The sequence below is a fragment of the Lycorma delicatula genome, chromosome 12, assembly GCF_047948215.1.
Source record: "Lycorma delicatula isolate Av1 chromosome 12, ASM4794821v1, whole genome shotgun sequence".
In the NCBI taxonomy this organism is placed as follows: Eukaryota; Metazoa; Arthropoda; class Insecta; order Hemiptera; family Fulgoridae; genus Lycorma; species Lycorma delicatula.
Window position 1 is genome coordinate 25,419,856 of NC_134466.1, and position 12,156 is coordinate 25,432,011.

General features: G+C 29.1%; 1 protein-coding gene across 1 annotated transcript in view; it reads right to left on the bottom strand.

The window, feature by feature from the left end:
- The window catches only part of LOC142333065 (alpha-tocopherol transfer protein-like), a 67,414-nt gene that overhangs the window by 18,486 nt on the left and 36,772 nt on the right, over positions 1 to 12,156 (bottom strand). The window contains exons 3-4 of the mRNA XM_075379887.1: positions 5,166 to 5,325; positions 2,298 to 2,553 (exon numbers count right to left, since the gene is read on the bottom strand). Coding sequence (XP_075236002.1) covers positions 2,298 to 2,553; positions 5,166 to 5,325 — 416 coding nt within the window. The remainder of the gene's footprint in view (positions 1 to 2,297; positions 2,554 to 5,165; positions 5,326 to 12,156) is intronic.

Consider the following 12,156-nt stretch of genomic DNA (forward strand, 5'->3'; position numbering starts at 1 on the left):
GTGACATTTCCAAATGTCAGATAAAAAAACAATTATAAATATGAGATCTTTAACAAAACACAAAAAAATTAAAAGAATTTTTTTAAATATTGAAAAAATATAATTTTTATAGTAATGAAAAAGAGTTTCTTAAATGAGTGAGAGGGTATATTATAGGAGTCTAAAATAGTTAATTTTAATTGTCCTTAAAGTGATTAAGAAAAACTAAAAAAAAAAAAGATTTTTTAATAAAAAACTAAGTTACAGACAAAAAAACAAAATGTAGAATATTACATTTTTTAAAGGTAGGGGAATAAATTTTTAAAATATTTTTTCTAAAAATATTCATATATATATATGCTGAGGCTCTTGGTCGGAGATTCTGCTCCATTTTACATTTAATCTGAGTTATTCACAAGGAAAACCAATCAAAACTTTTTATTACAACAGAAAACATTCATTTTAGGTGTGAAATCTTGTAGACTAGTAGCTATAAAGATCTTTAAATGGGGAACTGTATATCAATTATTGAGACATTAAAAATACCCTATTTGTAAGTTTGAAATCTGTGTCGTTTTTCCACTTCGGTCAACAACTTCATTTCTTTAAATAAAAATCTCAATTTTTATTTTATTTTCAGATACAAATAATTTTAAATACATTTTTCTTCTTCTTTAGTTTGGAATGCAACCATTCAGGAGCTGTGTGTCCTCAAAGTTAAAAACAATATTGAAGTTGGTGACCAACTTCATTTCTTTATTCTCTAGTTAATAATAAATACAAATAAATGTTATGTAAAAATTCATTAACGTATAAACAGAATGAATAAAAAAAATATATATACCTGCCTATACATTCATAGTATCCATTATTTGATTCTATTGAATATTCATGTTTGGATAATGTTCAATGTTTGATTCTATATCTATGAACGTTAAATGAAATATTCTTTTCATTTCCTTCTGCCTATTTTGTGTTTTTTAAAGAAAAACTTGTATCTCAAGTTCAGATTAATATCATTATAATATTTGGTACCCATAAAGGATGTGTATAATACCAACTTTCTCAAATAAAAATTGCAGTGTAAACATATTTAAAAATTTCAAAAAGTTGCCAAACCAATTTAAAAAAAAATGTAAATCTACATATCAATTAATTTATCACAATATATTTTATAGTTAAAATGTTAAGCCTTTCGTTACCGCCTTACTGTCTGATTTGCCAAGTATGGCTGAGCATTATCGTCATAATGGCATTGCAGGATGATCATCCTGCAATGTTCATTTGTTTTTTACAGTTCTAGTATGATTTTCTAACATTTCGCAATACATACCAGCATTCACAGTAGTTCCACCATTACTAAATTTGACAAGCAAGATACTTTCTTCGTCCCAAAAAATGTAGGCAGAACCTTCTTTACCATTCTTGTTTCAACTTCCTTCATCTAGGAGATGATGAATGCGAACATCGCATTGACAACTGAATAAGAAATCCAGGTGTCATTTCTGGAAACAATGCAATCAAACAATTCATCATCTTCATTTTGGTAATGCCACAAAAACTCATGTGGTGCCTGCAGCAAGACATTTTTGTTTAGTGAGTTGGTTATCATTTTCAGTTGCCATCTGGCACACAATTTTTTATAGCTCAATATTTCAGTCAAAACTTCATAAATTGAAGATTGTGAAACATCAATGAAAATTGTGAAACAGTGAAGCACTACTGGTTGTCTTCAACTTTTTCAGTGAAATCATCTTTTAAACAACTGCAAGCCATTCCATTCTTCATTGTTAGCATTTGTTCAACCTTCTTTAAATGAACAGTACTGTCTTACTTTAACATCACAATAATATTCAGCCTATAAATGTCACAAAGTTTCTTGTGAACTTCAGCAGTACAATTGTTTTTACCATCAAAAATTATATTACTCCTCATATATCACACTTGGTAGGATCACAAATTGTAGCACTAATTATAAATGGATAAATATAAACAACTAGTAACAAAATGTCTAAACTATTGTTGTTAGCAACTGACTATCGATTGAAATAAGCTATGCAAGTGCCATATGTTAACATTGTATATAAGGTGGCAAATACAAAATGGACTTTAGTTTAAAAACACGCCTTGTAGGTAATAGTAAAGTCTCACACCACAAATATATAGTAGGCACTGGAAAAAAGTTTGAAATGTTGAAATTGAACTAATAAATAAAAATCTCAACTCTAAGTTACTGCATTATATATTATCTAATCTTAGATAATCACTTTAAATATAACTAATTCAGAATAAGAATTAAAAAATATATATATAAATACCTGTACATACTGCATTTGTTTTCTCAATGCTGTTAGATTCATCTTAGTTAAATGTCTAAATGAGAAACCTGACATATCAAAAATTGGGACTTCTCCTGTTGGAAATTCCTTCTCAGTCTTTATTCGTGTATCTGCTATTATAAAAAATGTCCTTAAATAATCCATATAATTAAATTTATCTGGATCTGGATCACATAATCTGAACAGGAATACTTTATAACCTTCTGCAGTTAATTTTGGCAACGGTATAATATCACTGAAAAAAAAAACAAAAAAACAGTAATATGTATGAAAAATAATTTAAAGTATGAGGGTTATTTTATAAGTCTATACAAAAATAACAGACACAATTTTTCAAAGAAAAATATTTTTTATTTCTCAACATTATCTCCTTTTAAGACTATATATGTAGTCCAATTGTGCTAAAATTTCTTAATTCCATTATTTTATAATGATTTATCCAAGTTTTCCAAACAGGCACATATTTCAGCAGTTCCTTATTGTAAAAAAATTCTAAAAGAAGTGACAAACACATTTCTGTTGCTAAAACATTTTGCCTTTTTTTGGAAGGAGTTTGCAACTCACTGTTTTTTTTTACTGTTCCTCAGTTCAGGTTGGTAATGCTGCATCAAAATTTCATACACTATTACGAAATAGCATAAAAATTCCTTTCGATTACGTGTAAGCAGTCCCAAATGGTAGTTCAAAAGATATTTACCCTTTTAATTGATTGTGAGCGACTGTAACAACCATCTTTCATAAATATATACTTAATACATAAATACTCATGTAAAATACAATACAACTGTTTTTATTTGAGATCTTTCATTTTAGCAATCTCAAGCACTTCCAATTTTCCATCCCCACCATTTCATGGATTTTTTCAATAATATCTGCAACAGTAATCTCAACAGTCTGTCCAGAATGTTCAGCATGATTTATGCTTATGTGATCACTCTGAAAATAACCAAACTACTAATAAATTGTTCTAATCAATGACAGTGGTTAACCATAATATTTATTTCGTGTGGCTTTAGTTTCCTGTATGGTTTTGACTTTCAAAAAGTAATGTTTTTGACCATCAATCTAATTCACTTTTATATTTTTAAATATCACAACACTTGATTGACTCAAATGACAGCCAAATAACAAAATTATATACAAATAAAACTAGGTGTATGCTCCTAGAGAGATGCAGGAAACTAAGAATGATCACAAATAAGAGCAGCAACTCTCGATTTTGCAGACTTCTCAAATACCAGTGTACATCTCAAGAACAAGCAGAGTGATGGAAAGCAGCACTTTGGGTAGGAATATTTGTATTTCTATATATATGGAAGAAATAAAAGCATATTCTCTCATTAATAATAATGTGTTAATAAATAAATATACTTATCTTGTACCAAATCTGTTGTAATTTTCATTTTCATAGCTATTTTTTGTCTCGCATACAACTTTTGAATCAGCCTTTCAATCAAATTTTCTTTATTTATTAATGAAAAAAAAAAATACATTCCTTTTTCTCTTTCCCTAATATTTTTCCAGTTATCCTTATTAGTTCAATTGCCTATTGGTTTTCCATTATTACTTTCCTGGCGTCATAGCTTTAGAGGTATACTGCAAGAAGGAAAGTATGGAGTTAGTCAAAATAGACTTGGTTTCTTTAGCATTTCTTGATGTATCATGACCCAGGGACTCCTAAAAACAAACAAAAATGTGGAGGGGGTAATGTACATATGTTTGTATGATGGCGTGTTTGAAGCTAATAACTTTTGACTGGATAAACAGATTTTGATGAAATTTTGTTCAGAGATTCATGTATGTAGGGTAATTTTTTGGTAAAATGTTGGGCTCAATATCTCCAGTGGGTGGGATTGATAATTTTTTGAGGTTAATTTCTCAAAATGTTGCAATCAACCCCACTTTATATTAAGCTATATGCGTGAAATGCTTATCTTACAATTTCTTTTTAAATTTTACCCAAAAATTGAGAACAGTATCTTTTATTTATTGCTTATTTTTTAATCAAATTTTTATGTCTTCCTGGGCACAGTAGTAGTGCAAATGAAAGAAAAAACGTAATTTGGAGACAACATTAGTTGCCTCCAAGTACTCCAAGCGACTCCTCACCAAAGATTTGTACAGCAGGTTATATTATAATAATAATAAAAATATCGGAGATTATTTATGAAATAAAATGTGTACTTTTCATTTAAAAATAATGTATATATGTAATTTAACAGACGTACAAGGAAGTATGTGGTGTCCACATCCGATTTTTTAAACAAAATGGTTTTACAAAATTGACATTTGCAAAAAATCTGATACCCAAAATTTTTTAATTTTCATTTATAGCTATGCTGGTGATGTTAGCTATATCCAGGAAATCAAGGAAAGCAAATGAGAAAAAATCATTTATAAAATTTCATAACTTCCATCAGAATTAAACATTTCTTCTGTTGATGGAGTCATAATATACTTGAGTCTCTATGTATTTCCTTTTTTTTATTTAACATATAATCCTGCTTGAAAACCTTTTACTGCATTATTGTTTATTTTTGGGAAATAGTACTTTTTAATTAAACAGCTACATTAATATACTACATACAGCATCTGAAACTGAAATGGCGAACAGATTACAGATGTAAAACACAATGTTACCTGCTGATATCAGCAGGTATAACCAAACTAGATTTGTTAGGCTAATTGGAAAAACCTATTTATTACCTGAGATGGTATATGCATGTAAATCAATTGGATAAAGAGGTTGATCCAGACTTCCTAGAAAACACCGGAACAATCAGATTGTACAGTTTTGACATGTGTAAATCTAAAATAATGCAGGAAATTAAGATGATATGTACTTACATAACATTAAATACGTTCTTTATATTAGATTCCAATGGGTCTCTTTGAGTAAAAAATTCTGGTGCATCAGCTCTCAGTTTAAAAAAATGTTCCATTGTTGATTTACACTGTTCTACATTGTTCTCACAGCAGTGAAGGAATCTTGCCAACAAATTATCATCTGAAAATGATAAATTATAACATGTGATTCAACATAGATGCATACTACCAAAATAACAAATCAGGTTCCAAATTATCCTAAAAGAAAAAATATACAAAATAATTTTTGTTTTTATTTTGGTTTTAAGCCACGAAAAGGCCTTTTATTACCAGTGCCTTTCACCCGAAGTTGTTTCTTCTTACGCCACAGTGTCGATTGCAGCTTTCATCTACGTTAAATTTTCTTCCTGCTGCCCGATTTCCGAGTTTTTCAGCCTCGTCTATAATGCGCAGTTTTTCATTTACTGTAAAAGATACAGTAAACATTTACTGTAAAGATACAGTAAACATTTACTGTAAAGATACAGTAAACATTTACTGTAAAGATACAGTAAACATTTACTGTAAAGATACAGTTTTTCATTTACTGTAGACGGTGTCCTGTTGTACTCATTTTAATGCCGTAATTAAAATAAATCACCGTATTAAACTTTACAAGACATACTAAACAGATAAAATGCACATAACCGTCCACATATACAAACACTATAGCGAATATATACATATTATATATACACATATTACTATAGCGAATACACAAGACGACGATGGGTAACTGATACTGCAACTGTAGTGTCATTAGAACCGGATGCAACCTACACAGAAAGAATCAAGTTTTATAAAAATACCGCAACTTCGTTCCTATCGATAATGTGAACAGGATGTTAATAATTAAGGATGTATGATAAACGAAAGCCTAATGTAACTATATTTATGTGATTGAATTTAGGTACTTCTAAGAAAACGTTTACTTTACATAAATAATCCTGGCTAAAGGCTATGTTTCCAGTAAGTCTCCCACCCTTATTTTTTCTCTCCAATTCCAAGAAAAAAGAGCGGGGGGTACTCGAATAAATACGGTAATTACTAAATTTAATTAATTAAATTTTAAAATTAAAATTTTTTTGATTAGATTAACAAATTTAATCTAATTAATAAATTTGGAGATTTGGTCCATAGTAATCAATCTCAGGATCATAATTTTGTATATTTATAATTAATTGATAATCTATTTTTTCATACAGGTCACTGGGAATCATGTTAAATAGGATTATAACTTTTTCTCTACCAAATTTCTTTCATCCTGTGACTGAGTTGCTGTTCTCTCTCCTCAATCCAAACCACTTTAAGTTTATTATTATTATTATTTTTCTTTTCTTTTTCTGGAAACGTTGTTTAAATTAATGTTTTCCTGTATTTATCTCTATTCAAATATTGATATTTATCAATTTTTTAAACTTTTGAGATTCTTTTCTGCCTCTTGAAAGCATTTTGTTTTTGTCCTCCTACTTTGAGCATTTCTTTAGTTAAATCTACTACTTTGTTTAAATAAAATGCAACAATAACTTCTTACATAAAATCTTCTGTTATATTGAATAATTAAATCTTTTATTCTGATCGATATATTATAATGTATTATTATATGGATAATAAAGAAAAAGCTGGCAAAGGATGTATTATTATATGGATAATAAAGAAAAAGCTGGCAAAGGATGCCATACGTTTCCTGGTATTACTCTTCGACAAATTTTTATTTCAAACATGCCGCAGGGATTTGAAATATTAATGACGATATTATGATATATTAAGATGCAATTGAAAAAAAAATAAGATGTCCAGTAAAACAATTTGGTCCAAATTTGATCCTTTTTATTAAATGACATTTTAATCTTAAAAATTATATTCTAGACATCTAGAATATAATTTAAAAAAAATCAAACTTTTTAATAAAAAAGTTTGAAAACGGATAAAGTATCAGAAATTTTAAAAAATTCAAAAAATATTTTTGAAGAGGGAATCCCATGAGACTTCCTTTTCTTTAAAAAGTTCCTTTGTCATCTACATTAATATTAGATATAGTTGGAACCTCAATATTGAAAGGTAAAGTTAAAAGAAATTTCATATTTTAAATATCTCATGTTCAGTTCCGCTCCAGTGCAATTTTATTCCACAATACTAAAAAATTATAGTTTTCATAAAAAATAAAAATATGGGCACCGTGATACCAGCTAGCCTATGGGATCAAAATCAGGCTGATACTGGTATATATACAACCAAATATATTTGCCAAATTTCAATTTTTTTGTCAACAAATTTTTGAGAGATGAGGTAAAAACTATTTCAAATAATGTTGAATACTTCATCATTCTTCCATCCACTTGACCTACAACTTTGGAATTTTTAATAAGAGTAACTTAATAAGTACTTTCATCGTATTAAAACTCAATTTTCTATGACCACTATACAAAAAATGAAAATAATAAAATTATACTTCCTCTTTTTTTAAATTTTCTCCAAAATTTAATGCCGTTAAGTCCTAATGTTCCATTTCTAGAAGACGAGAAAAAAAATACGTGGTTTAAGTTTCATTACACTTGATTTTGTTAAATATTTTTGCCAAGTGTTACTAAATAACGTTCATGAATTTAGCGTACTAACAATAAAAACTTTTACAACAAAAAGCTTCAAAATCCTAAACATTTTAGCTGTTTCTTGTTCTGAATTTTTAACACAGCCCTAACTCCAATCTTTTCCTTTTTTATCCCTAAAACACAAATATAATTTTAGATATTCACACACGCTACAAATTGTTCATCTCATCCTCTGAAGCAATACTTAACAGTGGTCCCGAAGATTAAACAGGAAAAAGAAATACGAGACATAAATCGTTTGTGCACTAAGCGTAGCTGCCCGGCGCACCACGTGTTACGCCAATAACAGCTAAAATAAAAAAGTGAGCATATACATCAAACAAACCCATGCACCTTTTTATGAGAAAGAAAATTTTTTAGCATTTTTGAAGATTTTGTTTAGTTAGCACGGAGATATTAATATAAAAAAAGCAAGCCAACTCTCGTACTTATTTAGGTACGTACATACATACTATACATCTCCCAGAAGTTTCTATAACGTTTTTGTCTGTTTACTTAGTTTAAAAAACAAAACAGTATTGAAACGTCGACATTTGCAAAAAACCCGATATCCAAGATTTTGACCGATAGCTGTACTTTTACTTTTCTTTAATCCTAGTTCTAGAGCTATGCTGCAAGATGGAAAAAATGGTAATCAGTCAAAAAATGGAATACATATATATTTTTTTTCGATGTTTCATGGTGCAGAAAACCCCCAAAAACGTTGGGGCCAATGTTTGTGTGTTTGAAACTTAATAACTTGTGATTGGATAAACTGAATTTAATGAAATTTTGTACAGAGACTTATGGGCAATCTGTTGGTAAAATTTAGTGGTCAATATCTCCAGGGGGTGGTGTAGATAATTTTTTTGGGGTCAATATTCTCAAAACTTTGCAAAATTTATCCCATTTTATATTAAGCTCAGTACATGCGTGCATGCTTATCTTGCCATTAAAAAAAAAAAATTGTTCCAAGACTCCCCATTCTTCCAGAACAAGCTCAAAAAAGATATACTGGGGCCAATATTTGGGAAGGGAAATTGGGGGGCCAACCAAAGTTAAAAAATCATAAGTGGTACTTATTTTCATTGGTTCCAAAGTTACAGTTAAATAAAATTTTTATTAATGAAATATTTGGATCTTACAAGGGGAAGGCACATCAATTTGAATCCGATTTCATTACATATATTTTTTTAACTTTTTTTTAATTTAAATATTATTGATTTATTAATTTCTTAACCTCTGATTGTAAAAAAAAATTACAATAATAACAATTAAAAAATATATATATGAAAAAATATCAGAAGTTATTAATGAAATAAAATTTTATGTACTTTTCATTTTAAAAAATCTGTATGTGTAATTTAATTTGCGTACAAAGAAGTCATGTAGTGCTCACATCAGATTTTTTTTTAGGGTGGGAGATGAATTATAATAAAATTTTATTGTAATATTATTATTAGAAGTTTAAATAAACCAAAAAAATGTTTGAAAATTCAAAAAATGAATATTTTTTAAAGATTGATCGTCTTCCCCAATATCAATTTTACCTCCAAAGTATTTTTTTTGCGTTCAAATGCACCACTACAACTATGACTAGAAAGACACAAAAAAATTCTATTAAAAAATATACAATAAATAAAAAGATAGCTTTTTTCAATTTTTGGAGAAGGGAGAATTTTGGGCAAACTTTTTTTTTAAAATAGTAAAATAAGCATGCACCTATGTACTGAGAATAATAAATATAAAGTGGGATTATATTTGCAAAATGTTGAAAAAATTGATCTCAAAGAAAGCATCTACCCCATCTCTTGGATATATTAACCCCAAACTTTTACCAACAAACTGCCCCAGTTACACAATTCTCTGTGCCAAGTTTTATCAAAATGGGTTTATCCTGAAAACTTATTATGCCTCAAAAACGCTAACAAACGTACATACGTACACTACCTCTGCCTTTTTTGTTTTTTTGGAAGTCCCGAAGTCATGAAATGTCAAAAAATGCACAAAAAAACCGATAACCTATTTTTTGATTGATTACCATACTTTCTTTCTTGCAGCATAGTTCTCAAGAAAGTTCTGCTTTCCTATTATATAGTACTGAGATAAATACATAATAATTTACAATTCAGAAGGCGTTAATAGAAAATTATTTGAACACATATTTACGTATTCGTTAAAATGGATGCAAAAAATCATTTAAAAAAAAAATTATTAATATTACTTAAAAATCTATCAATACAAAAATATTGTTTCTGTAAAAGAAAATCTTTTAATTGTACTGGAAATGGTTCAGTAATTTAATTTTTAAAAGCATAATAAGGCTCTTTTTATTGTAGCCAAAGTATTTGTTATTGATTTACATGAAACCAGTGTTCTACTATCATTGGTTTAAAGCAAGTGGTTTTTTACCGACTTTTTAAAGAAAAATACGTATACTTTCGTTTACATGATGGGAAGTGGAGTTAAATTGAATTTTTTTTTTGTTTTGAGGTATGAGGAATACATTCTCTTAGGTCATTCGCTTAGAATACAATATCCTTAAATATAGGCCTACGTATAAACTTTGTGGCTCGAAATTTCTTAAACTACTATATATCACGTTCATTGAACTTTAGATAAACTGTACAACTGTATTTAATGTTATGCATGTGAAAATTGGTCGAGTCGTTCCTGAATTAAGTTCAATTTAAGGTCGACAACAGACAACATAACTTTAATTTGTGGTATTTTTTCGGTTGCATTGTGGGATTGGGGGATGAGAATGAATTTTGTTTATGTACGAGGATTACAAAAATAACCATTCATGTATAAAATTTTGTGCCTCGAAATTTCCTAAACTACAAAATCAATTTCACTGTAATTTGGATATGCTGCAGTAGTTTATCTGAAGTTGTGCATGTAAGAATTTTATGAAGATTGGTCGAGTCGTTTTTGAGTTGAGCTTAATTGATAAAAAAAACAAAAAAAAACTGTAATTTTGTGGCTCGAAAATTTCCAAACCTATTAGGAAGACACATTTCATGACCTTGTACGTTAAACCTAGGATTATGTAAAATTCTTCTGATTTGTTAAAAAAAAAAGCAGCATGCTGTATCTGGCACCTCACTGATTAATTCCATAAAATCCACACCGAATTAAAAATAATGAATAGTGACAAATACACGCAATACAGTATTGAAATAATTGACTGCATCGACTAGTGACCAAAGCGGTATAACTATAATAAGACAAGATGAAATGTAATTACTACAATGACAAATATAAACTTTAGAAATTTAATATTAAATATTATTATTATTTAATCTATAAAAATTTACATGTAGATGTTAGTAATTTAGAGATGTGTTGCTTTTGAAGTAAGACAATGTAAGATTTGCTTCTTATCAGTATAAATATCAAAATGAATGTGCATTTTTAGCGGATTTTCAAAAACTTTTGTAATCGCTATTGCGCCCGGTCATGTTTATACACATACTAGCAGACCCAGCTATGCTTCGCTATTGCTAAATTTGAGTGTGTATATATATATATTGAGATATATATATATATACTGAGTATATATATAGAGAGAGATTAAATGAACACAATTGAAAGTTTGACACAACTGAAAATTACGGAACTTCACAAAATTTAACTTTTCACTTTATAAAAGTCAGAATGTAAATAAATCTAATTGGCAAAACTACAGCACTACCTATCGGATTTAATTCAAACTACTCTCTAAACACAGTAGTCGGTTCAAAATACCACTAACTTTCTTTCTATTGGTCAGATCAAGGATTTCATAGTTTTGAACCTTCTCCAGACAATGCAGACCACTTTACAAAAACCGGCGCGTAAATCGGCCCAGTAGTTTTTTATATATAGCGGACACACATACGAACATTGCCTTTTATATATGTATATATATATATATATATATATAGAAGAAGAAAGTCTGTGTGTATATTTGTTTGTCTCTTAATTTCTCGACACCGGCGCCACTTACCGGGTATAGTTTTTGCAAAAACATTTTTCTTTTCACCTAACTAATATACGAGTATACTCTAAATGTGAGCCAGATCGGTCCATAAATACAATTTCTCAAAATATCTCAACCTCAGCGCCACATAGCTGGTCCATTTTTTAAATGGGTATTTCTTTCCATGTAAGTAACAGATATTTTGAATGCGGGCCAAGTCGGACGATAAGTACAATTTTCCGAAATATCTCGACCCCAGCGTCACCTGGCGGGTACATTTAATATATATTCTGAATATGTGCCAAATCGGACCATAAAATCAATTTTTCCAAATATCTCGACTCCAGCGCCACATAGCCTGTCCAAATGAATTTAGTAACCTTCGTGGGCATGCGCACAACAACTTACTATCGCAATC